This window comes from Aquila chrysaetos, chromosome Z (genome assembly GCF_900496995.4).
Source record: "Aquila chrysaetos chrysaetos chromosome Z, bAquChr1.4, whole genome shotgun sequence".
Taxonomy (NCBI): Eukaryota; Metazoa; Chordata; class Aves; order Accipitriformes; family Accipitridae; genus Aquila; species Aquila chrysaetos.
Window position 1 is genome coordinate 72,279,417 of NC_044030.1, and position 27,027 is coordinate 72,306,443.

The window sequence follows — 27,027 nt, forward strand, 5'->3', positions numbered from 1 at the left end:
TAGTTATGGAGATTCAATGCAAGGAGTAGAATACTATGGTAACAGGCTGACACTAACCTGTACTGCTGAGTAAAAGAGATTTCCACATTGAGAAACCACTTTTTTTTTTTTTCATTGTAGGTGACTTCATGTCTAAGTTAGGCTTTGCTGTTCCAGAATGCTTACTCTACAAATACAGCAGTCATTGTTAAGAGCTGTTTCCATGCTCAGTTACAGGGATTGTTTCTATAATTATATCATGTGCACTGCAACTGTATTTGGTAGATTCCAGTCTGATATTAAAAAGAAAAAATACAACTCAGGAGTTTTTCAACAATACTTGCTTATTTATTGTGTTGAATTCTGAATGTGTTTGTCCTTCAGTGTATTCTGTTATGCTTTTAAAGAGTGTAGGGTTTGTAGGGAGGAAGGGAGAGGGAGGGACACCTTCAGAAGCATTTAATTTACTTCTGTTGCTTAAATAATTCAGACGAATCATCCTCTAGCATGCCTGTTTCTCTCCGTGGGCTATGGAATGAGTCTGGATGACTATCTGAGATTAGACAACTAACTTCTAAACTAGAAAAAGCTAGGTAAGATGAACCTGTCCGTAGTTATTCAAACAATGGTTATTGCCTGTGTAATCCTAGAAAACTTAAATCTGTTTTCAATTTTGCTTATTGTTATTTCCCTTATTTTTCTTTTTCTGTCATAGGTCCTGATGTCTTTACATGAAATGTTCCCAGCAGTGCATGCAGCAGAAATGGCTGTGCAGAGAAACCCACGTTCCTGGGATGCCTGGCAGACTTTGGGACGTGCCCAGCTTGGATTAGGAGAGATAGCACTGGTAGGAAAACAAACAACATTAATACACTGAACTTGTAAACCACATCCTCTGAATTATGTCTGAGAGAATGAAAGTACAGAAATAGCAAGGTAGCTGAGTATCTTTATCTAACCTGAAAGTAGGCAAGGAAAAAGGTGGTTGTTATTTATCTCCAGTATTCCCTCTACTTTGTTGTTTTTCACAAATGTTTCCCTGTGTGGTTTTGTTGCTGGGCTTGTGGAAGACCTGCCTAGCTCAAAGCCTTTTGTGTTATATACTGTATTTACGTGGTGGCTTTATGCAATAGAATAATTATGTTGACATAACTGCACATACTACATTCTGGGTACTGTACTGCTACAGCACAGCTCACCATAGTTTAAAGATGAAGGTAATGTGAAGTCACAGTTGATATTCTGGCTTAGTTTTATACATGCCTGCTAATAAAATTATAGTATCTTGTTTTCCCTCTCTCCTACTCCCCTGCTTAAGGTGCAGCAAATCCTGTATACTCATTCATGCTTTCCTCTGGCTCCTTGACCCCAGTTGGTGGCTGAAGTTGCTTCTTTTCTTAATAAGATAGCGAAAAGGCTGGAATGCTCTGCAGTAGCTGAAGTACATCTTTTCTCTAGCTGCAACTGTATGGCATGGTGCTGCCTTGGCTACATGATGTGATACAAAGGGAGACTCTTGCTCCATGTCAGATCACCCTCTGTCTACAGACTACGCACCTGTTAATAATGTAACAAATATTGTGTAATAGTTTTCTGCTGGTTAGTGCGGAAACATAGTGAGTGAACTTTTTAATTCAGACATGTTCACAAAAGACCATTAGAAAAATAATTCATTGTGAGCTCTCAGATAAAAAAAGATAATGGTTTTATTTTATTTCTAATAGAAGTAGCTGTGTGCTGGTTTGATACAAATAATTTTCATGTTAATTTAGAGTGTTTTTGCAAAGTTACAATGTTTGGATTGAAAATTTTCAAGAATAAAAACATAATTAAGATTTTTTGGAGGGACACTAAGAGATCATGCAAAATCAGTTTGTTTTTAAAATGTAGTAAGGACCAGTATTTAAAAAAAAAAACCAAAAAAACAAAAACCAAAAAACCAAAACCAAAAACCCGAAATGATGAAAAAAACATAAGAAAAGCTGTGTGTTGCAGGTGTGTCGTGTGCTACCTTCTGTTGTTGCAGTATCATAATATGAAATATTTAATATAAATCCATGCATATCTGCATCACATAACTGGTGACATTCCATGGCTTTTGTGGTGTAGATGGTCTGTCCTGTCTGGATCTACAATCTAGAAATCTTTTTTTTTTTTTTTCCTTTTAAGTGTCTGAATTTGTCGCTGTAAATTATGTCTGAGATTTTTTAATGCATTAGTCTCAGGAAATTCAAAGTTTTATTTCCTGCAAGGATCCTGGGTAACTGGTGCTGCTTATTGTATAAAAAATGCTACAGTTACTGTAATGTGAATTATAGATATTGGTATTCCCATACTAGTTACATCACCAGATCCTACAAGCTTTGTCTACATTGGCAAGTCACATCACACCAATAGGAGTAGATATCTTGAGTTAATAGTGCTGGGCACCCAGTGTTCACATTATATTCATTTTACTTCAGAGTAGCACTTCAGGTGTTCTCTTGGAGTGCATTGTTGAGCTTAATTAGAAAGGAATCTAGTTTATGTAGTCTGAGACTGTTCCATGATACAAACCAAAGCATTTTAAGTGGGAACAATTAGAGATTTGTATCAGAGCACATTATTCATCTGAAACAAAACAGTACTATAGGTGCTCCTGTAATTGTTTATATTGACCTTACTGTCTGTGAAGAGAGAGGGAGGAGGAGTTATCACCAGGTATTTTGCCCTCTTAATGTTTTTGTCTGTCTCTGAGAAGGGAGCCCAGGGGTGGGTAAGCTCGTGCTGGTGTATCCAGTGCTTTAGAACTCAGTGTTTCTACTTTTTTGCCTTTCTGTCTCTAAGGTGTATTGCACTGTCTTCTGATGAGTGTGTTCTTGCATACAGAGAAGAACTTGGGGAGTTACTCTAAAATGCGGATAATGTTCATAATTCATTTTTTAACCAAGCATTTTTTAAGGAATCTTAAAAGGTTAAGACTGGAGGAGTCTCAAAAGGTTAAATGATTTCATAATTACTGAATCTGTGGAGGCTTCTTGACCAGGTGATCTAAGTCTTAATTATCCTTTTCCCATTAGCCTTTCATTACCATGATTTTCTAATTTTTTACTGCATTATACTTTTTACAAAGAAAAATTAATAAAGCATAAATGTCAGGGCTTTTTAGTAATGTTTGGGATTTGGGAATTACTACCCTTCTCAAGAGTAGCTTCTTCTGTTTCTTTGTTTCATTTGTCCCCCACCAATGTCTGTCTTCACTACCCACATCCTGTCAAATGGTCTGTTGTAAATATTTTTATTACTTCACAATGAATGATGCACTTTTCCTTGGGAAAAAAACAATTTACTGTATTCTAATTTCAAGTTTCCCAGGTCTAAAATACAGCTTCCAAACAAATCTGATTTATATTATGAGCTGCATAATATACTCATTTCTTGCAAACAAAGAAAGATTTGTTTTGGTTTGCTTTTGTCAAACTTGTGACAGAAAGAGATAAATTAGCCCCTTTTTATTTAGCTTTTACAAAAGCTGTTTGCTCTTTTTTCTGAATTTACTAAATAGTGTAATTCAGCAGTAATACTTAAATGTGAGCAGGCAGAACTTTATTTCTGTATAGAATTCTGTAAATTCTACAAATCAATTTGCAAGAGCACACCTGAGTAAACTTTGCAACGTGAGTGTAAATGCTGTAGAAATGTAGTCAGTCTAGCAATATTTCTCTCATTTAATTGTAAATGTTTTTTTTTACAAATTATATTTACTGCATTGATGATGACAGCTTAAGCAGTGACAATGTCACACTGATACCTTCATTAGAACAATTCTTCCCATGAGCCAGAGTAAGCCCCACACTTTCATTAAACAAGCAAACAAAAAAAAAACCCAAAACAAAACAAAAGCAGCATTAAAAAAAAAAAAAAGACCAACTGAAAGTGACTGAGTCTCCCACCTTGGAGAGGTTCATAAGGCATCTGGATGTGGTCATGGGCAACCAGCTCTGGGTGACCCTGCTTGAGCAGGGTGGTGGCCCAGATGACCTTTGAAGGTCCCAGCCAACCTCAACCATTCTGTGATTTAAGCTTACCCTGTTGTGGGCTGGGGCCTCTGTGTCAAATCTGAAGTACTGGAGATTGCAAAGTTAACTGGGTAGATGTGTAAATATGAACCAGTTGTGCATGCTTTTTGTTTGATGTTTTGAAGGATGTGGCTTAGCAGTCTTTTAAGTGTGATGCTACCTTTTGTAAAAGGAATCAAGCCTTGACAATATGAATCCTCAGATCAGCCCTTTTCTTTTAGTTCTCTTGAAAGAAATAGTGTTAGGTCTTTTATGTAAGGAGGGGAGTTATGTACTAGTAAAGAGAGGAATTACTGCATTTTATTGGAATCCAGCTAACTACCATAACATTCTGAATTTGAGAGTTTTTCAAAATGTTACTAAAGTAAGTGTGTAGAAACAAAGATTTTGGTAATCCAAAGGAAACTGATGGTTAGCTTTCTGTTGAAAAGCAATCAAGTCTGTGCTTCAGATTGTGTTCTTATCAACTTGAGGGGATAAATAACTCAGATTTTATTTTTATAGATTTATATGAGATTAAAATATTTAATTACACTGCTGTGGCAATCTTCCTTCTAAACACAACAAAATGTGTGGATTATTTTATAGTGATGGAATATTTAACTTTATCATTATATTAGTATAGCTGATACTTATTCTTCCTATGTGCATAAATGAAAAGAAGAGGCAATGCAATTTTAAAAATTCACACAGTGGCCAATGGGAAATTTTCTGAAACTCTGGTCTGTACAGAGATGTGTGCCTGGGGCCAAAAAACCTGAGGAGATCTTTTTCTATCAGTTGCCACAGGCCATTACGTTCCTGTTCTCATACCTCCAGGCTCAGGCACATATTGGGCACTGCGCCCCAGGGAGGATGTGTGCTGAGTCACCCCTGGGAGTGATGCATCTTCATCAGCGCTGCATAAATTCTCTGCAGTGGAGAACCTCCAGCATAGGAGAATTAAGCTAGCATTGTCTCACAGATGTCTACCAAACGGGAACAAAGACTTTTACGGGTTTATAACTTGACCAAATTCCAATAGATGTGAGGCAAAAATAGTCTTTCACATCTGGAAAATTGCCTCCTATATTTCAAGTCTTTGAATAAAATGGTTTTGTAAACATAAGAACTGAAAATATTAAGCGTTCACCGCATTTTTTTGAAGACAGAATTATTTTTGCTGAAAAGAAATTACCAGAGAAAATTTTTATTGAAAAGAAGAAATCCGAACAGAAAAGTTGCATAGAAAAATTTAGCCTGGCAGTTTAAAGTTAAAATAGAGAAGACATTTACCATTCACATTATATCATATAAACTATTGAACTAGAGTGAAATATCTGAAAGTATTGTTTGTGGGTTTGTTTTGGGTTGGGTTTTTTTTGTTTGTTTAAATAAAAGAAATGTAATGAGGAGTCTTTAAATATACTAAAATTTCATGAGCATCTCTATGCTAAAGGTTTCTGTAAAAATTAGTTATTTATGATCATGGTGAGTATTACAAGAAATAAGACTTAATTTCCAATAAAATATTGTCATAGAATGGTTTGGGTTGGAAGGGACCTTTAAAGGTCATCTTGTCAATCCACCCCTGCAATGAGCAGGGACATCTTCAACTAGGCCAGGTTGCTCAGAGCCCTGTCCAACCTGACCTTGAATGTTTCCTGGGATGGGGCATCTACCACCTCTCAGAAAGGAAAAAATTTCTTCCTTCTATCTAGTCTGAATCTAGCCTCCTCTCGTTTAAAACCATTACCCTTTGTCCTGTCAATACAGGCTCTACTCAAAAGTTTGTCCCTGTCTTTCTTATAAGCCCACTTCAAGTACTGAAAGGCCACAATAAGGTCTCCCTGGAGCCTTCTCTTCTCCAGGCTGAACAACCCCAACTGTCTCAGCCTGTCCTCGTAGGAGAGGTGTTCCATCCCTCTGATCATCTTTGTGGCCCCCCTCTGGACTCGCTCCAACAGGTCCATGTCCTTCTTATGTTGGGACCCCCAGAGCTGGATGCAGTACTCCAGGTGGGGTCTCACCAGGGCGGAGCAGAGGGGCAGAGTCACCTCCCTCGACCTGCTGGTCACGCTTCTTCTGATGCAGCCCAGGATACGGTTGGCTTTCTGGGCTGCGAGAGCACGTTGCCAGGTCATGTCCAGCTTTTCATCCACCAGTATCCCCAAGTATAATGTTGCATGCTGTTAAAAAAAAAAACCAAAAAACAAAATCCATATTTAAGGATCATTAAACACAGAAAAAGATTACTTATAGATGTATATGTATCTTCACTGATGGACATCCTTTGAAATAGGTCAGATAGTGCCTGTCAGATGTAGCATAAAGCCCTGATAAAAACCTTGGGGGCAGATGTGAACTGCATAACCTCTTAAAATGCTCCCTTACCTGTTTTAGGGGTCACCGTATAGTGATAATTATTAGGTCCATGTGTTACAAAAACATGTTATAAAAAGTGTAGTCTGATCAAAACTGCCCTTCACATTTAAAGAGTCTGCAAGCCAGCAGAAGAGATTATGCTTATGGTACAAATGAAAGATTGTTTGCTACAGAATACCCTGTCGTGAGACGAAACGTAAAATATTTTAAATATACAAGTTCTTCAAATATTGTAATTCAGCAAGTGAGAACGTCTTGCAGTAGATTTCATAGTACTCTTCCCTACAGAAGCAAAAGCAGATATGTGACTACATACTGATTTAAAATCCCATAGTCCTTACATGCAGGGTCTCTGAGACCACAGCTGCCCTTTAAAATAAGGCTAGAAATACCAGGTTTACCTAGTGCCACCACGTTTTCCTGTAATGCCAGACAGGCAGTTGGAGAAGGAGATTTACATATCCGTCAGGGTGAGAATTAAAAGTAGCACTGTTATTTTCTTTCCTTCTGTCTCAATAGAAGTTAATGGCTGTGGAAACAGTTACAGTGGCAACATGAAATTTTATGTGGATGACAATTCTGTATTTTTCAGTATTACATTGCTGTTTTAAAATTAATTCCTCTGATCTTTTGCAGCACTTAAAATTTTATTACTTTATTAGTATTATTTTATTACTTATTTATAAAAATGTCACACAAAATATTTTTCTAATAGATTTACAAAGACGATCATTTTATGCTGTATTGCATGAATCATGAACGCAGCTTCTAAGCTTACCAAATGTTACCTTATATTTGATTACTGTGTTTAAGGTTGTTTATTGTGCATGAACATAACTATATAGACAGGTTTTAGTTAGGGGGCCTTTTTCATGGAAAGCTTCAAAGCAGATGGGGTTTGTTTATATTTTGTTTTCAAAAGAAGTACAAAAAAGAGCATTTAGTGTTTACTTGTAGCTCATCTATCCCTGGAAATTAAAAGCTAGCAAAGTTGAATAAAACGACACCGTTTTGCAAGAATTGAACTGCACTCCTCCCTCTGTTTAAAGTTCAGCATGCTCCTACACTTCAGAGCTGGCTATGGACCAATAATAAAGTATTACTTTTTTTTTCTTCCTGGAACCAAAAGTCTGCCTATTACAACAGCAGTAATACTGATAGCATAATCAGTGTTTTTTAAATCTGATTTGTATCTCTTGTCTGCTGAATTCACGTCATACAGAGTTTGTATGGTAATCTGTGCCAGCAGAAGGATGAATTGGCAGTTTCAGTCAATGCAAATGAAAGGTTTTCATTTTTCAAATTAATTTGCATGCTTTAAGTATTTATAAATTACAACAGAATATGGAATTTGATGGTTGTTCATACGTCTTTAAAATCTTTATATGTGAGTTGCTAGAACTCTTCCCAAATACAATCCAAATCCCTATCATCACTGTTTTCCCACCCTACAGGAAGGCTTCTGTACATTGTCACACAAGAGTTTAATCACTCAGGTGGCCATTTCCATAACTGACCACACAGTCATAAATGTGAACACATGCCTGTGTGTACATATTCATAAGTCTGAGTGTGTAAGGTCAGTCTTGACCTTTTCACTGTTAATATAATGATAAATACAATACAGTTGTAATTCTTGGTCTAGCATTTTTCCAGTACTGTAGCAATCTCTTCTCATTGCTGAATATCACATCTCCTGGATTAGATGGTCACAGGTTTTTTGTATTTAACTTAATGTGTTGAGTATTTGTATTTGTCAGGCTTCTCCCAACTGAGCTGAAAGATAGGAGAAACAGTATCAACTATACTTAGATGTATTAGTATTACATGGTTTATAAGATTATAGGAGTTCTTTCTTAGAGCAACGCTCCAAGTTGGGAGTTTATTTGTCCACTTTTGACTGTTCAGGTAAGTGTGTTTGCAACGACAAATCTGTTACAGAAACTGCTTATCACAGGGCTAGGATTACAGTAGTATTAAGTCTGTATGTGAAATGACTACATGTTAATTTAAAAGCAGCAATATTGGTGATGTTTTAAATCCCAGTCATCCTTCTTCTGTATTTCTTTAAACCATATCTCTCTGCTTTTGCATTCGCATGCATCTGATGATAGAAGACAAGTGGGAGAGAAAACCATCAAAACAAAAATTATTTTTGCTTCTACCTTTTTAATTACAATATTATTTTTGACATGAGAACTCTTATTTGTGCCCTTGTTGCCAGGCACCTGATTTGTTCAGGCATTCTTGGTACTTTCAAGCACACTTGTACGCACAGTTGTTCAGGGGTAACGCTGCTATTGAACTTACAGCTGAGGGAGGATTGTTCCACTAAAGACAGACTGGAGTAAAATCACTTTTGTCTTTGGTTGAGTGATGTACGTAATTTCTTTGGTTGCTTTTAATTTCTATGATATGTAGGCTTTAAAGTGTCCAATCCTTGTTTCTTCCCTATTCTGCTTATAGGCAATCCGAAGTTTCCAGGTATCCTTACACATCTTTCCAATGAACCCTGAAGTATGGAAAGAGGACCTTTCCTGGGCAAGAAAACTACATGAACAGCAGAAGGCAACAAAGACTGAGGCAGTGCAGGCACTGGCAAAAGAAAAAGAGCTTTCACAAGAATCAATCCCAGACTATGACTTTGAAAGTGATGAAATTGTGGCAGTCTGTGCTGCTATCGCAGAGAAGGAGAAAGCTCTTGCAGCAGCTAAAACGGTAGTGATTGTGTCTGCTTCAGGCACAGTAGAGACTGTTACTGAGAAGGAGAATTGTCCTACAGCTCCTGATGAAACCCTTTTCATCAGAGCCCGATAGGGCATCCTTATGGGTTACCGTACTGGTTTAAGAAGTTATGTTATTTATTGTATTTGTCTTGCTTTGGTTTTGTTTTTCAAGCAGTGGGAGAGCCTACAAAAGTTAAAGAATTGAAGTTTTTTTTCTTTTGTAAATTGAAAAAGCAATGACCTGAGTTGTTCCTTCCATATTTTTGGAGAAGAAAGCCAAGAGTGGATTCTAAAAATCTTATGAACAAATGTAATATTAAAATGCTTAACTACATTTAATCTTTGTTTTTCATAATTTTACAAGTTAGTGTCTACATTTTCCCAGTAATTAATAAGCTTTTATTTAAACTGCAAATAAAAAGGTATTTTTTGAAAATCTATTCCAACCTGTATGCATTAACATTATTTTTCTTCCATTTAAAGTCTGAACTGTTCTCTGTTATCAGAAGTCTTTAGTTTCATTAAGAATACGTTTTTTATGAGGAAGTTTCCTAGGAAAAAGAGATGGATTATTATTTTGCTTGTGTGTGTGTAAGATAGATCTGGCATCTGATTTGTAGTCAGATGATATCAGTAGAAACCTTTATGTTGCTTTCATAGGTGAATGGGTTAAACACTTTCTGATTAGATGAAAGGAAATGCTTTACCAGAAAAGTCCCTGAATGCTTAGGTATTACTAAATGTTTCACCAGAAGAAAGAACATTCAGCTGAGACTGAAACTAGCCTTTCCTTATCTTGAGTGCTGTGCTACACTCATCACCAAAAGTGAAATGGTGGGATTTAAAATAGGTATGTCTGAAGTGTATTATGTTTAGCCCTTTCTTTCACAGTGAGGCTAATCTGATAAAGGGAGTCAATTTGTTTTCCCGATTTCTTATGACCTGCCATTTAAAGTATGTTCTTAGTGAACCAGTTTTTCAGGACAGCATTGCCTGAGTCTCCCTTTTTATCCTCTTTGGATTTTTGGATGCTGTGGTGGGTATTCACACTGTATTAACTTAGAGGCATAACGTAGGAGATTTGCTTAATGTTCGTCTTTCTTTAGGGGAAGGTAGCCGTTGGTTCTTCACACAGGCAGTTCAGAGAAACAAAATCAGGCTGTTTCTTTGATGTGCTCTGTGCTGAGACTGCTCTTTTTCATTGTCTTGAAAAATGGTAGAGATGGTCACCTCCTAAGAGGAATGAAAAAAAAGGTCAACTGAGGAATTCCTGGAGAACTCAGGATTGGGAACACATCATTTCTACTTGATTTTGATAATATTTTGCATGATAAAAACATTTGAATAATAGTTTTGTAGACAAGTGAAACCTTTTGAAATAAGTCATCTTTGCATTTTTCATATCTGCTTTCTATTTTCAGAATAACACATTTTAAAAGGAAGTAATGTTGCTTGAGAAGCATAGTGATTTTTCCAGTAGAAAGTGTATTGTAGAAAAATTATTTATCTTGGATCATGCTTTCAGTTGAATATCTTTATTTAAGAGGACACTTACAGTCTTTGCAGAAATTATCCCTTTCAAAAACTTAATTGCCATGTTGTACTTACTAAGTTTTCATTACTTTTTGCAAGGTTCTTCCTGAATATATTTCTGTATATATGTGAATTTTTAGATCGGTGCTTGCACCTGTACGCACAAAAAATTTTACACTTTTTAACATCTCCTGACTATTTAAAATAATTACAGCAACTAAAATATATTAAGAAATGTAAAACATCACCATGCTATAATTTTATTTGTTCATTCACTTCAAAAGTAGATCTTAAATGCTTACTGAATAGGCATTTGATTAAGATACGGTTTGATAGATGGTTTAAATTGTCCCAGTTGAAGAATTTCTTAATCTTATTTTTCCTAACAATTAATACAATCTATTCAACCATAGGAAGAGTTAGTATGAGAAGCATTTGGACAGATTTCTTCAGAGACATTCTCTGGCTAGAAAAGGAAGTATGCGAGAAGCTGTAAGATATGTTTTCGTTTTGAAGGAGCTGGCTATAATCCAACACATCTTTTCTTTCTTTGTGCTTTATACTTGCGTCAGTGTTATGTATTTACTCATACAGGAAGGACTGCCTCTGTCCTTTCACAGGTCCATGTTATCATAGAATCTGTTTCCACTGAAATGATTCATAAAATTCCTATTGACTTCAGCACTACTGGGTCAATCTAATGGAGGGGTGTGCATCTACACCGTCAGGCAGAACAGCCATGCCGGGTTTGAGGGGTGGTTGTTTCCATCCCCTGTACTATTCTGATTAGATTAGGTTCTGAATTCTAGGTATTGTCCAGACTGTAGTGTTTTGTAGAGCACTGTAGAGCAGATAAGTTCTTGTGACAATGTTACTCTCAAACTTGGAAAAAGTTAAAAAATTGATGATTTCAACATTGTTTTTTGTACAGCATGCCGTGTTTTGCATGTATGGGATTTTCTGAATCTGTTTGAATAAAATACTGACTCCTCTGCTGCTTAGTGATGCCTGTTCATTCTTTTGGTTATAACAAGAATAAGGGTTACCATTGACCATTTCAGAATGTTACTCATTTAATCAGTTGGCTTCTTCTGTCTCTGCTGAAATGCTAATGTGTTATAGTAACAAAAAAAAAAAAAAAAAAAGACATCTCAGGAAAAATGTTTAATAAAAGGTAGTGCTCAGTGCTTTTAAACCTCTCAGGGGTATCCAAATGAGAGGGAGCCAAAGGAGAAAGCCTTTGTTATCAAAAATGGGATATCTGTGAAGCACACTCCCACTTTGCCATCAGGAATTTATTTTTACTGTTCTTCATCATCACTAGTGGCAGTAGCTTCCAAGTGTTTGCTTTCCATATGAATCGTATAATAAAACACCAAAGTGTTGCAACATCATTAAAGAGGAAATCTCAATAGTAACAGTAGGTTAAGTGGATTAATTTTGCTTAATTTGAAATCTACAATTAAATATTTAAATATAATTTTTTCCCTTTGAATGCCTTTATATCCAGTGGAAAGAAATACACAGCCTCAGAGGGCCATTCATATGCCTTGTGTTAGATAAGTATCTTAGAATGAGTTGAATCAACCTCCCAAGGTGTCTAATTATTCCATTGACTGCAAAGGAAGCTGAAGGTGACTGATGGGCAGTTAACTTCAAGTGCTGAAACAGGGCAGATGAATTCCACCTTTGGAGATAAGTGTCTTTAAAAAACTTAAACATGGATTATAATGAGAGAGAATAAATCCTTTCTGACAATACTAGAGGATAAAAAAAGTATTGATCAGATAACACAACAGTGACTCTAATTTGATAATACCACAAGAGATTGGATTTTAAAAGTAGTTGTGGAGGGGGAAAAGGCAAGTGTAACAGTTTCCTCTACTCTTCTAGTTCCTGAAAGTTGTCTGAATATCTGTTGGTGTGGGGATCAAGATTAGAGGTAGCATTGGGAACTTACTTGGCCATACAAGGTAAGTCCCACCCAGATCCTAAAACCAAGGGGAAGGATGTAAAAACTAGTGTTGAGGGCAGGTGCTCTCTTAATTTATTTTGAGGTCATATAATAGCTATCAAACTATAATAAGCATAGTTAGGACTGGGGCACAGAAAGCAGAAGCATGTGGGCTTGGTTTATTGGCAAGTTGCAGTCAGCGTGTGTTTATTGTAGGTTAGTATCACGTTAATATGGTGTTCTTGAATGGACTGGAGTCCTTGGCCTGTGGTATCTCCAGAGAGGGCTAGTTTAGAATCGGGAGGAGCTTGTGAGCATGGATGATTGCTGGATCCTGCCAGATGTGCTGGCCTGGTTTCGAGGGCTGATGTTCTAAGAGCCACAACTCAGGAGCTTTAAGGGTTATAGAGGGTAAATGACCACGGGGAAAGATTAGAGGTGAGGAATGAGTTGCCTATTTGGGTTCAGAAAGCAGGTGATTTAGACTCCAGTTGGTTTCCAGAACCAGTAAAGCTGGCAGGTCTAGAACAAGGCCTAGGAGTGGAAAGGTCTAGTGGTATTTAGTAGCTGCAATAGTAAATCTGCCTTAAGTATAATAGATTTGCATTTGCGTCTAGGAGCAGAACTAAAAACTTTGTAGAAAGCTTCTTGGGTAGGGTGATGCCATTTGAAGATAGTGGATTACACTGGTTTTGTTAGTGCTTTGGCATTGCACCTATAGTACCAATTTGGGTTAGGCAGCACCAGTGTTGCAGACAGCAAAGATGTATAAGCTTGATTTAAAACAGGACCCTACAGCCCACCCGTATAGTCCAAGCCCTCTGTCAGTATATCCTACACCCTAAACCTGGGCCCAGTTGTATTGATGAGAGATTCAAATTGATCTACAAATTTTCACAGAAACAACTGTGCCACAGGACAGGGGCTTAAATGGAGTTGGGGCTGTGGTTTGGGCCATGGTAGGGAGGTGGGAGGTCTAGCAGTACCTCTGGGTGGAAGGGGTTCTGTGAAGCGGTGGTCTGGGACGTGTGGGCAGGACGGACTGATGGATTGCCAGTCACAGGACTAGCAGGATGGAGTCAGGGAGATGCAATTTTGGTAAGAAATTTTTGAATGGCAAATTGGTCCACCTTCTGTGAACACAGAGGACTGGGGAAGGTGGATGCAGATGTGGAAGACAGGCTGTTTTGGGGGTATATGGATCTCTAAGGAGCGGAAGGGAGCTACAATGTGTGAGAAGGGAAGCCCTTTTGAACGTATGGAAACTACTCGCAATACCTAGCAGGAAAATAACCTTTTGGCATCCATGTGGCAAATTAATCTCCACAAATTTTTACTCTATTTTATGAGACTTGTTATGCTCAGGGAGGCTGAGGAAGAGAATTCAGTGATGTGTTGTGGTCAGCATGGATGAGGGTGCCAAAGCTGAGCGGGACTGTTGGGCAGGTGAGGGAGACGTAATAATCTGTCACCCTAAAAAAAGGCACACTTGGCTGGTCCTGTTAGCCAGGCTACTTCTGAACACCCATCTGTGTTTGCAACTTGGCAGTAGAGGTGCTCGGATTTTGTCTGTGCACTGCCATTGAGTTGTGGCAGGCAATTCCAGTATTGCTGAGGAGACTTTGTAATCTGTGGGCCGGTTGGGAATCCTTGAGTTCATTACTGAGGGAGTTAGTGTCGATGATATGTGCTGCGAGTCCAGTCCACTGCTGACACACCAGTAATGCTGTGGGCAGAAGGAACACCTCAGGCTTACGGTACGTGTTTGCTAAGGGAAGCTAGACGGTCAGCTACTGAAGATGGTCTATTCTTGCTTAAAGCTCTTCCAGACCACATACATGTATTTCTCATCAGTAATGATGAGAAATAATAATAAAATAATAAAACACCAATTAAAATAATAATAAGCCCTTTCTTATTTAAATACTTACTATACTCTGTTGATATTGAATTCTGTCATTGCATACAGTACCAATAACATTGGTGTGCTGCTTCGGGCTAGCTGCAAAGGTGTGGACCAGTATTGGTATAGGTGGTGTATCTGCAGGTGGCAGTCCCACCTTCCTGCTCTGCCAGGTACTATTTCCTGCCTTGGCAAGTACGATGAGTGTATTCTATTTGTTGGTCACTAGTAAGCAACAGACCATAGTTAAGTGGTTTAATTGCAAAGAATTCAGGCAGATCTTTATCTGTAGCTGCAGTAGGAACTTGAGTAATACTGTTCTCCAGCTTAACTGGTGGAACAGTGGGTTCTGCTGCAAGTATTTGTGTAGAGATTTAACTTCACTTTCTACATGTATGAAGGCAAATAAGCTCAACTGCTCCCCTATTAAAGGAAAATGTCTTTGATTTCTGTTTGTTTGTCTGCATTATTTTCATGGCTCTATGTTGGTGCTCTTGGGGACATTTTTGAAGATGACTGCCTCTTGCCGAAGGTGATCATGCTGTGGTGTTTTGGAAACTTACAGGACAAAGTATGTTTTGACAGTAGCTTTAGCACAAAGCGTTCCAAGATGGGAGGCTTGTTAAGGTGAGGAGTTGGCACTGAATGGCAGACTTGTATAAACATCTGAGATCAAGCAGAACATTTCCATTTAATTGTGATCTCCAGAATTACTTTGGTCAGTACAACTGCTTAAACATATCAACATAAGGCTCAAGATTTTCATTACAATAAAGCATTCACATGAAAACACTTTAAGCAGCATAACATGCTTCGTATTTGACAAAACATCCTCCAAATATTTGTACAGAATTATTTTGATAAACAGTGTTTCTGGAACAAGATCTAACCCTTACAACATAAAACACAAAATTCCTTTTTGTCAGTGCTTAACAGCTGGTTTTGATGATGTGTTTGCCATTAAAACTCTAGGAACAAATGATTTTCAAGGGGTTCAAGACCAGGATATGGTTCTATATAACCTATACTTTTAAATGATTCTGCTTCCATGGTTTTGTACATTTATTTGATGGAGTATCAGATTATACAGTCATAAAATTCTATTTACTATTTAAAGTAAAATGATAAATGTTATGAAAAAATGCCTTTATTACATCAGTGATGCTTTAACTAAAGTGAATATTAAGACTATTAACCAGGGGTTGAAACTTTTAGGCCCTGATATTGAAAGCACTTCTATATGTCCTTAACTTTATATGTAAGGAGTCTCCCTGGCAGCAGAGGGACTACTCTGATGGGCGAAGTTAAGTGCGTGCCTAAGTGTGTGCAGACTGTGGGCCAAAGTACTCGGAGAGGCGCAGATGTGTTACACAGAGAAACATTCTCAGCACATAAATAAAATCTGGCTTTTTAGTATGTGCATGTACTGGAAAGGAATACTCTTAAACTGAAAGGATGTGTTTTCTTTTTCTCTCTTAATAGCGTACATATTCCCATTTCACTCAGAAAGTGCTTATGTATTCTCAGCTAGAGAATTACCTCATCAGCTGTGAATCTAGCATGGACAACAAATCCAAACCAAGAAGGTCTTATCAGCAGGAAATACTGGGGGAAGAGAAGGCTGGCAATCGTTTCTATATACCTTGTATTAATAAAAAACCTTCTCATAGAGAAGAATAGACTTTTAAATATTTTCAATCCTGATACATATGCAACGGTAAAAATTCACATTTTCATGCTTTAGTGAGACACTTTAAAATCCTGCCCCAGGCAGCTCTCAGGATAGCTGTGTCCAGTTCCTAGCAGCTGCCTCACATTCAGCTCTAGTACCAGAAGCTTAAACTCTTGATAGCTGAGCAACCATGGGGAGAGAAAACACAGTTCTACCAGATTTGGAAAGGGAAAGAAAGAAAAAAGAAAGTGATGGGTCTTTCTATTTCCAGAGGCCCAGTAGCTCTCCTGTGTCCCAGAACAAGACAAGGCAGTTCACGTTTCCAGTCCCATTAGACCTGCCCTGTACCAGTTCTGATGGCAGGGCCCAAGTGCAGCGCCTGTTCCACACAGTCCTCAGTAGTCTAAAAGAAACGTACCCATCACATGGCAAGAGAAAAATAGCCCTTTGGAGCACAGCTGAACCCCTCTCCCCTCGAACAGGCAGAACACCTATCTATTGCACCAGTTTTTCCAATGTACCAGGAAGTATCCCCAGGGTCGATGCCTTTCACGGCTATCTATATACATTTTTCTGATAAATTCAATGTCTCTGTAGGGAAGGTGACCTGCAGTGGGCTGCCCTTGGATGTAGAGCTGGCCCCGCCACCAGACCTGATCTCATTCACCAGGAAGACGCTCTCGGAATCCTGTCCCTGGGAAGAGTCCGAGGTTTCCGAGCTGCGCAGTGTCCTTACTGACATGGTGTCAGGCTGAGCCAAGCTGGCACTGGGGCCTGGAAGCGGCACGCGACCCCCGACGCTGCTTTCGCTTAACTCCGGAGGATAGAGCAGCGTTTGTGAGGTGCTGCTGATCTCCCTCAGCTCACGGGAGATGAAGGAGGGTGACTGACTTGACATAGCAGAGGAGGTCCTGCGGCCATCCACGCAGTTGAAATTGCCCCCTGAGTGCTGTCTCCGAGCCCCTCCAATGCGGCAGAAGAGGCATTTGATCTTCTCGATGGCTTTGCTGAGGACAGTCTTGCGGAGGAGGATGTAGACCCATGGGTCCAAAATGGGGTTCACCGAGGCAATGCGGATGGCTTGCAGGTCAGGGTTTTGCCTCACATCCCTCACTGATTCCGGCTGGTACAGCTGGTTCACAAAGACACGGACCTGCCCACGGAGATGGGGGAAGAGAAAGACATGATTATACAATTACATCAGTAAATCAAAGTTTACATTTCAAAGCAGAGATCTAGATTCGCTACCACAAGCTACGACAAGAGAAGAGGCTGGCAAAGCTGTGAGTTTACTTCTGGAAATAGCAAAAAAATCAGAGACATCAATCTGCTGTAAATTGGCCACCTTTGTTACAGATAGAAAAGGAAGGGCTCTTTCTCTCTCCTTCCCCTCATAATTAATTCTTGAACCTCCAACTTCTGGCTGATGTTTTTAAAAATTCCTTTTTCCTGATAGAACCCAACAGCAAAGTTGTAGACCTGTATCCTCCTTCCTTGGTATACCTTGAGTCCTACGCTTTCTGCAAAGAGGTATCTGACTGAGGAGACCTGGACAATCGGTTCCTCTAGCAAAGGTCTAATAATTGTTTGGTTAGAAACAAACTGAAACACAGATTACAATCTAAGTACACTAGACTCTGGAAACAAGTCCAGAGGTGTCAATTCCCAAATTTAGAAATGCATCTTGCTGGCACCTGTCCTTATTGGAATTGTTTGTATACCCTCAACTGTTTGCTTGCTGCAGCATGGTTTGGAAAAAAGAAATGTTAGGGAAAAAAAAAAAAAGGAAAAAAGGAAAAGGTCCCCCAGCTAGTAGATTTTTAATAGGTCAAGATGATGAGATGATTGCAGCATGGGAGTGCACTGCTCTCCTACACGAGCTAGCATGTTGATCCTATTTACAAAAGCAAAAAAACACTGATGAAGTGGTCAAGAATTTAAGACATTGAAGCTGCTGCATGAAGTCACTATTTAATTAGCAATTTTAGTTTATCATGCACAAAATTTAAGACCTAAAGGATCCTGTCTTCTACACAGGAATGTCTTCTTCAGTTTCTTCATTGGAATCCAAGAAAAAAAAAATAGTTACCTAGTCCCTCTCCTGATTTAGAAGCCACTTTTGTAAATACTACTGTGAGTAAGGTGCCGTCCAATTCTTTGATATCAATTGATATCTTTCCAGCATCGCTAAGGAGGATGGCATCATGTAAGTTTGTCATGCTGATCAGTCTCAAATAGCTGTTCTCCATTTCAGCAAGACCTATACAGTCTCCAATTATAGGAAGACCTAGGAAAGCCACCAAAAAAAATGGGTAATTGAAGATGCTGTTTTCTTACCTTAAGGTAAGTCAAAATAAATCCCTTAATTATCTTCTTATCTGATACAGTAAAAATCTAGTAGCAAAATTATGAGGTTTCAAAAATGTTATCCTTGACTCCTGAAATAAATCAAGTCTTGCCTAGCAAGGAGGTTACAGACAAGGAGGCAAACAAGCATTTAAATAAAGGAGCCAAACTAGAACAGTCCTCTTAAGTCATTTTTATTAGAAGTTCTGCATGTGAAGCCATCCAAGTCTGGTGAAAAACTTCACAATTCTGTTTGAAGAAATTTTCCTGCAGCAGGGCAATGTGCTGGCATTCAGCTTGTCAGAATTCAGAGATGGAGTGTGCGCCAAAGCTATCAATGACGTGTGTTTAAAGTAACGCAGAGTCCCTCTTCAGAAGTCCTATGCATATAGTTTCTCTCAAACTGACTGTCAAATCGATGATTGCCCATATTTTCTTTCTCAGTACTTTTCTCTAGGTTTATGGGTAACAAAACCTGCCCAGGGAATTCAAAATATGGGAAAATCTTGAATTTACACAGCAGTATAATGATCTGAGTTTTATACTCTGTTGCTTTCCTCATGATTTCTAATGCTGCAGATGCCTTTTTGACAACTAATTTATTGCCTTACTTTTCTGTTATGCCAAAAATGCAATTCAAGTACTTCAAAGAGTATTCCTCTGCATATTGAACTTATTTTTATGGGTTTTTCTTTTATTAAGCTTTACTCGCTTCAAATTTTTTCCATTATTTATTTTGTATTAGCCTCCTACCCCATGTCCATCTCTACAACGTTCCACGTATCACTGGCTGAGAGGAGACCAATCCCTCCAGAGGCCAAAATTTTTCAATACCTACGGTTTGGCTGGTAATGATTCCCTAACAAACGCCCTTAACTAATACCTCTCGCCATTTGCTGGGGCGGGGGGGGGGACGCGCAGGGAAGCCAGTCTCCCCTCTGACTCGAGGACCCCTTTCCTGAGCGGACCGCTAGGTGGCACGGACGGCCCACGGTCACAGCGTGTCCCGTGTCCCGTCCCGTCCCCCCCCCGCCCAGCACGGACGTCCCACGGTCACAGCGTGTGTGTCCCCCCGCCCAGCACGGACGTCCCACGGCCACAGCGTGTGTGTCCCCCCGCCCAGCACGGACGTCCCACGGTCACAGCGTGTGTGTCCCCCCGCCCAGCACGGACGTCCCACGGCCACAGCGTGTGTGCGTGTGTTCCGTGTCCCCTGTCCCCCGTCCCCCCCCCCCGCACGGACGTCCCACGGTCCCAGCGTGTCCCGTGTCCCCCCCCCGCAGCAGCTCCGCCACCTGCCCCGCGCCGACGGCCAGCCGCCACAGCCCGGCAGAGGCTGCCGCAGGGAAACTCCGCGGGTGGGGAGAAGTTCTGAGACTCACTCCATCAGCCCGTGGAAGTAAAGCTGCTATTAGCAACACACGGGCGGGCACCGAATCGGGAGTGTGGCAGTCGGGATTCCTGAACCTGGAAGGCTGGAAAAGAAGCTGATGCGATGTTCTTGAAATACCTACTTGACCATTTGTGTGAGATTTTCTCCCCCTCCAAAATGATAAGAGGTCAAGTGTTTAAATATATGAAGGTCAAATATATAAATACGCTAAGGTCAAATATATAAACATACAAAGGTCAAATTTCCCCAGGGGATTTAACCTGTGCCATAACAACCTTTCTTTCCATATATGCTCCTTTTCTTTTTCTGTACTGAGATTTCCTTGTGCAGGGGAATACACCCTGAAAGTGTGTAAATGCTGGTCTATGTATTTGACCGGTTGATCATTGGACAGGGACGTGCCCTGGGAGCCAGGAGTTCAAAGGACAGTGTTGAGGGAGTGGAGGCCTTCTAGCAGTTCATACAACTAAATGCAGTCATTACCAGGAAGATTAGAAGTGTGACAGGCGGGGGTATTTGCTGATCAACTAATCCAGATCACAGAACCAGAAGGCACACTTTGAAGATAGCTGAAGTACACAGTCCAACTCCGGAGACCTGACTTTTTTTTTTTTTTTTAAACTTGGAGCTATCGTTACACGTCAGTGATTTAATAGTGGGATTGTTCTTTTGATAAGCAGCCTATGAAATTGAGGTACCTATTTCACCTTTCTCTGTCTACCTGGCAGACTTCATAGAAAGACAAAAATGTCTTTAAGTGCTGACTCTGTAGCTGAAAAGGACAATCACTGATTGCACAGTGCAGCTTGCTCTTTGTTATCTCTGTATGCTTTATTATTTCCTTTTGACAGATATGCAGCACGTATAGGTGAAAGATTCATAACATGGACCTATTTGGTGGGAACTTTGGACTGTACAAAACTGTTTCTACGTCCCAGAAAGGTCCCATGTCTTTTAGTAGAAGCCCCCCAGAATGTCAAATGCATTTATCAGCTCAGACCTATTGCTGGGATTACATCTTAATCACAATAACGTAAAAATTAATCAGTGTGGGAATGTCAGTATTATCATTTCTTTACATACTGGTGAAACAGCATTCACTAATGTATCATCTACAAGAACAGCACAAGATGTATGCATCCCGTTTTGGCTACAAGTCTACTGCTGTAGGAGGCAGCATGAAAAAGGATATTGCCTTGCATGTTCTAAGTAAGTGCCGCATAAGTGGAATCCACTACTAAATTAGCTAACCTGATGCTTGAATTTGTGCAATTTGAAATCCTAATTGAAGAAAGAAGCAAACTAGAACAATTCAAATCTCAAAAGAACTAGTTTTGTATGTTAGCTTTGTAGCTGTAGAATTCAGGCAACATACCTTAGAAGTACTATCGGTTTGTTTGCAATTGTGTCAACAAGCACAGCTCCAAGGTATGCCGAGTTTATGCTCAAGTGATAGGTGCTTGGAGGATCTCAGTCCTGTGTGCTGTTTGCTGCTTTTCCTTTTTACTAACTGCAGATGCAAATCATGATTTCTAATCCTATGAAGTACAATAAAGTGACTTGTATAGTTACAGTCTCACTGGTAATTGTGTTCATAGCTTCTACCTGCCCTCAAAATCTCCCCACATACTGATAGGATAAATTTAAAAACCGTACAGTAGTAAGCAGGAACAAGTTTTTCAGCTCTACAAGCCAATAACCTTTGCCTTTCAAGGCCTTGGTGTCTGCTTGGTGTCTACTTCATTGCTCAGAAATCATGTCTGCCACCTTGCTGTTGGCTGCGGACAGCCCCTGATATTTAAAGACAAAAGTCGAAACCAACAAAGGCAAAAGAAAATCCAAACTTCTAGATCAATTAAACATTAAGTTAGAAAATCCTGATTATTTCATGCAATCGACCGGATGTACACCTTGAAACATTATATTTTATTTTCCACTTAACCGTAATTTAACAACAATGTTCAGTGGTCAGGATCAGAAAAAGATCACGCACTTAAAAATCTCAAGACTACCTGACAGGCTGCTGGAGTAAATTACAGACTTTGAGTAGTGTGTGCCTATTTACTCTTGTAAGAGTTTGGTTTTTTTTTAAAGGCCGGATAATAATGTCTACTCTATTCTTGACAAAATCCCTCCTGATATAACTTATTCCCTACTTTTAACTCTATCCAATTCTATTTTCTAAAAACTCACAGTATTTTAAAAGATGTGATAACCAGTGTGGAGCGCAGACAAGAGTCAGCACACAGTTTATGCATTTTCCTTATTTCATTTTTAAACTATTGTCGGATTCTTCTTCGTGTCTTTCACGTCACTTTCTGCATACTGAGAACTCATCAGGTTATATCAGAAGTTTCCTTTCACTAATATTTTTCATTCAACTTTTCTTTCCTTGATAAATTTGATCAGCCTTCAGTTCTGTCAAGTTCATTCAGCGTTTTGCACAATCCCCCAAAATTTTGTTACAGCACTTGTTGTCACTGTAAAATTTTGCTGATTTTATTAATAAATCATTAAGACAGTAAACAACTCTACTTGTAAACTGAGTCCTAGAGCACTGCGTTATTAAAAACTGCTGTTCACTGTGGCTCAGCTTGCTGTTCTTTAACCACTTTTTAAATCAAGACAAGCCTTTGCTTATTATTTCAGGGCTATTTAATATTTTAAGACTTGAAAATTTTTTGTCAAACCCTAATAAAAGTAGCCAGCTGGATCGCCTCTGTCTGCTATTTTATTATGTTGTGAAAGTGTTCATTCTAAAATTTTAGAGGTTTATGTCTCTCTTTCAGAAGTTGCTTTGCTTTGACTGAAGTGATGGTTTATTCAGCTGAAATCATCAGTAGGAAGTCAGCTCATCAGAAAACTTCAGTCACAAAGCACCCTCTGAGCCTGCTTTGTGCACCTGAATCATGTCGCTGCCACCACCTTACCGCTTGCATGACCTGGGTGACTGCCAGGTTGTCCTGTTATAGATGAGCCTCTTGCTCGGTAAGAGCTCCCTAAAGCTCCTACGAGTCATGAAAAGGTACATCTACATGAGTTATTTGCCTATCTCTGCTAGTGGCTCTTTCTAAGGGTTTGTAGCATGAATGTGTCACATCTCTGAGTTTGTATCTCAGTTCTTAACCTCAGTCTTTGTACGCAACCAAAGGGCTTAATACAGCGGCATACACAGCAGTACATCATGGCACAAAGCAGCATATATGGCTATAGCTTATTCCCGCAGGGGGGAGGCAAATGACTTACAAAAGCTACTTAACAATGAAGGAACTTAACCACACAGGACACTGTGATGATGTGTACATATGTGGTTGTGTTTGGTTTTTTTTAAAAAGAAAGCTTCTTTTTTTTCTTAGTCATCCATCTAAGTGAAATGACAGTCTCTTACCTCATTTGAGATACAGAAAAGATGTGCTGCTTTAGCAGGGAAAAGCTAACTTATACGAACACTCCCAAGGTAACGCTGTGCCTTTGTAAGTAGTGAAATCAAGGTCTGAGAGAGCTACACAACTTCATCAGCTGCACCTTCACATACCTTCTGCCATATACAAGTTTTTCACTAGCTACTGTTTAAATAATAAACGTTTTGCCCCACCCAGGTTCATGAATTTTAACTGTCAACAATCCAGTTCCCGTTCTGGTAACCTCTCCCTCTTGATTTTTCCCTTTTTTTGTTTTCTTTAATATTCTGTAAAAGACTGCCTAGCTCCAAATGGATATGAACAATTTCATTTTGCATTTTACAGTCAGACTTCTCAGCCTTCCTCCAGCTGCTCCTCCACGGGGTAAGGTTTGGCTTTTTTTCTGAGACTGCTGAAGTCCATCAGCTGATAACCTGTATCACATTACGACACTGTATTTAATTCCCAGAACTCATTCTCTGCATTTACCAGCATCTCTTTTGAAAACGCAATATTGTTCTTTCATGAAGTAGCTGTTATAAGACTAGATTAATCAAATTAAGTACTGTCAACCCACGGTACTGTCGGAGTTTTGGCCACCCCACGACCTGATGCCTCCCGGTGCAGCAAGTCAGCTTATCGCTGCGGTTTCTGCAGCTGGACTGCAGGGCAGGTTGTGCGCGGCTCCTCCATCTAATGCATGTGCACCTCCGGTAGACAGGCTGTGTGCAGCTCAGACAGCACCTCGCAACTTCCTTCAGATGTCAAGCAACTCTCCGTGCTCAGCCACGCTACAACCCAACGCAAAGTGACAACGCTGAAGGACAGGTGACGGCCTTCGGCGACAGCCAGGGCGCTGGTGCTCCAGCACAGCCACACTTCACTGGCTCCTGTTTATGTTAGTAATGTGGCAAAACTGGCCCGACTCTTGCGATTCCAGCTCCTCCAAAACAGGGGGACGGACTCGCTGACCTCTCGAGTCCTGTTCACATGTACTTTTCTAAACTTCCTTACCATGGTATACACAATTTGTTTCATATCCCCAGCTGGCCAGCTGTATTTCACACACATTGTAGCCCCTCTATGACAGAGGGATGACCCTACTGACAGCAAACCCCCTTAAAACAATCCTTCTAAAAACACCTTCTGTCTGACAACCACTGCTTGGCTCCCTACGCTGTGTTTTGGAAGGTGGCGAGTAAGGCAAGCCAGCTATTTGTTTAATGTCTCTGAGCCAGAAGAGGAGAGGAGTTCACCAAGCTTTGTTATGGTGGGTGGCAAGCAAGAACTGAGCCTCCAGCTAGTGAGGATTTTTGTCTTCCTTGGAGATAAGCTGGAGGAATAGAAATAAGTGGATCCTGCGTGTTCGATTTAATGACACTAATTGTATCAGCCATTTCAGAAAATTAGCAAATGGTTAGTGGTAATTTTGTTTGACATTTTGGTATGATCTCTAGGTTTATGTGGGCCAGATTCCTCAAACTCTCATTTAACTGAGCGTTACACCGACGGGTGGTTCCACCAAGTTTACTCCTCCCACAGCGGGCTGCTGCTGGAGGGATGTCTGTGCGGAATCTACCCCAGATACGGTGGCTGAATCCCGCAGGAGGGGAAGCTTGGTTCAGGTTTTGGGTGTGAAGCAGCGTGCGTGTTGCTGGTGCCAACTCAACAGAGCTCTGTCCTCCTTCCGCACATCAAGGACTGCTGTACCCTTCAGCAACAGCATGCACATTTTTAAAACACAATAAACATCCAGAAATGCAGGCCAGACCCAAACCTCACTCACCAGAAATTAATTTTGGAAGTGAACTTTAAAGTGCCTTTAGCTCTCATTAAGATATTTACTGTGTGGATTCCAGTTGAACAGTGGAAAAATGATTAAGAATTTTTGGCGCTGTATTTTAACCAATCAAAGGAGCTGAGGACTTGGGATAAGCGTGTTTCTTTTCTTGTAAATATAAATCAACACAACCTTCTCTCACCATGCATGTATGCTAACAGCCTTGAAGTTATTATAACAGTTTGCAGCACCAGCTAAATAGGAGTCTGTGCTACAAGCACAGACTAGGAGGAGAAAAGGCTCAGCAGTGCGGATGATGGAAAAGAAGAAGGGTTGCACGTTACTCACCACCAGAGGAATGGAGCAGATGACCACCACCAGGGAAGTGGCAATGAGCAGAATAACCATCTGGATCTCCGCTCCGGCCATCCGACGGAAGCTCCGGCGTCTGCGAAAGTCAGATAAACGGCTGGAGGTGGTGTCTGTCCCCAAGGACGTGCGTCGCATGAACTGGCGGTGCATGCGAATGAGGGCCACGCACACCAGGATGTTGCAGATCACTGTGACCATGATTAGGAAGGAGCTGAAGCCAGCGTACATGTAGGAATATGCCGCATGGGTGGCCTTCTTTGCACGCCAGTCTATGAAACACCAAGTGTAAGGGTACTGCAAGGTAGATCTGCCGAGCCCCATGCTGGGGAGGGCGCAGAACAGCACGTTGGAAGCGTAGATGGCAAAGAGCGTGAGCCCTGCCAGCTTCTTGTCTACGTAATGGTTGTAGAAATAGGCATGGTTGATGGCCAGGTACCTCTCTATAGACATGGCACAGATAATGCTGAGGCCAGAGAGTCCAAAGAAGAGGAGGATGAAGGAGCTGTACTCACACAGCGCCGGTCCTCCTGGCCAGCGGTTCTGCAGGTAAGTGGCAATAGTGACCGGACTCACCAGGCAGGTCCCCAAGAGATCGGTGACTGCCAGCCCGCAGACCAGGGTGTAGAAAGTGGTCTCCTTCTGCTCCTTCCTGGACTTGCAGAGCACCACGATGGCTATGAGGTTGCCCACCACGCCGAAGATGAACATGACGGTGGGGATGGTGGGGGGCTTCCCACCCTCGGCCCCACTGGCGGTCCCGTTGGCAGAGCCGTTCGCAGGTGGCATGATGGTGGGGTCGAAGGACATGATGCCCACGCTGCCGCCGGGGAGTCAAGCGAAAGAAGGCAAGAGCGGGTCCGAAAGGAAAGGCAGGGTAAGGGAGGGGAGGGTGTAGTCTAGCGTGAAAATAAAAATGCAAATGAGAGGGAAGGGGGGGGGGGGGGAAGTCGTGTGTTTTAGTTCAAAAAAGAAAAAAAAAGTCCCAAAAAGGAGCCGAAGCAGGGTGCCGCCCGGCAGCGACAAACTGCAGCCGGGGGAGCCGAGGCTGCCTCCTCCCGCCGCTGCTCTCCCCGCGCAGACCGCAGCGCTCCGCCGCCCAGCCCGGAGGGGAATCGGGGCGGCCCGAGCGCGGAGCGGAGCCGAGCCGAGCCGAGCCGAGCCGCCTCACCGCCTCTCGCACCGACGCCGGGGAGGGCTCGGCGCGGCGCTGGGGCGGCCCTGGGCGGGCGGGCGGCGGCTCCAGGTGCCGCCGGGGGTGGCGCGGGAAGGTGCCGGAGCGCGGTAGCGGCCGCCGCTCATCCCCTCCCGCCGGCCGGCGCGGCGGTGCGTTGCGGGGCGCGGGCGCCGTCTAACTCCCCGCGGCGCTCCCGCCGAGTTTCGCCGCGGAGGGCGGAGGCGGCGAGGGCAGCTCCCGCCGCTCCTCCCCGCCCTCTCGCCCCATTGGCCGCGCCGGGGAGGGCAGGTTGCGCGGGGCCGGGCGCGGGCACCTCCGCCCGGGGCTGCCGGCGGAGGGAGGCGGGCGGCCGTTGGTGGCGGCGGGAGGGGG

The 27,027-nt window shown here is 41.3% G+C and overlaps 2 protein-coding genes across 2 annotated transcripts in view; one reads left to right on the forward strand and one right to left on the reverse strand.

The window, feature by feature from the left end:
• Positions 1–11,661, forward strand: part of TTC33 (tetratricopeptide repeat domain 33) — a 57,091-nt gene extending 45,430 nt beyond the window's left edge. Inside the window, exons 4-5 of the mRNA XM_030003333.2 lie at positions 695–826; positions 8,868–11,661. Of these exons, the coding sequence (XP_029859193.1) occupies positions 695–826; positions 8,868–9,218 (483 nt within the window). The 3' untranslated portion in view covers positions 9,219–11,661. The remainder of the gene's footprint in view (positions 1–694; positions 827–8,867) is intronic.
• A 3,528-nt stretch (positions 11,662–15,189) lies between these two features.
• PTGER4 (prostaglandin E receptor 4) lies at positions 15,190–26,651 on the reverse strand. The gene is made up of 2 exons (XM_030005246.2): positions 25,458–26,651; positions 15,190–17,342 (listed from the first exon to the last, which is right to left on the reverse strand). The coding sequence occupies exons 1-2, from the start codon at positions 26,286–26,288 to the stop codon at positions 16,749–16,751; spliced, it is 1,425 nt and encodes a 474-aa protein (XP_029861106.1). The 5' UTR covers positions 26,289–26,651; the 3' UTR covers positions 15,190–16,748.
• Positions 26,652–27,027: the final 376 nt, after the last annotated feature.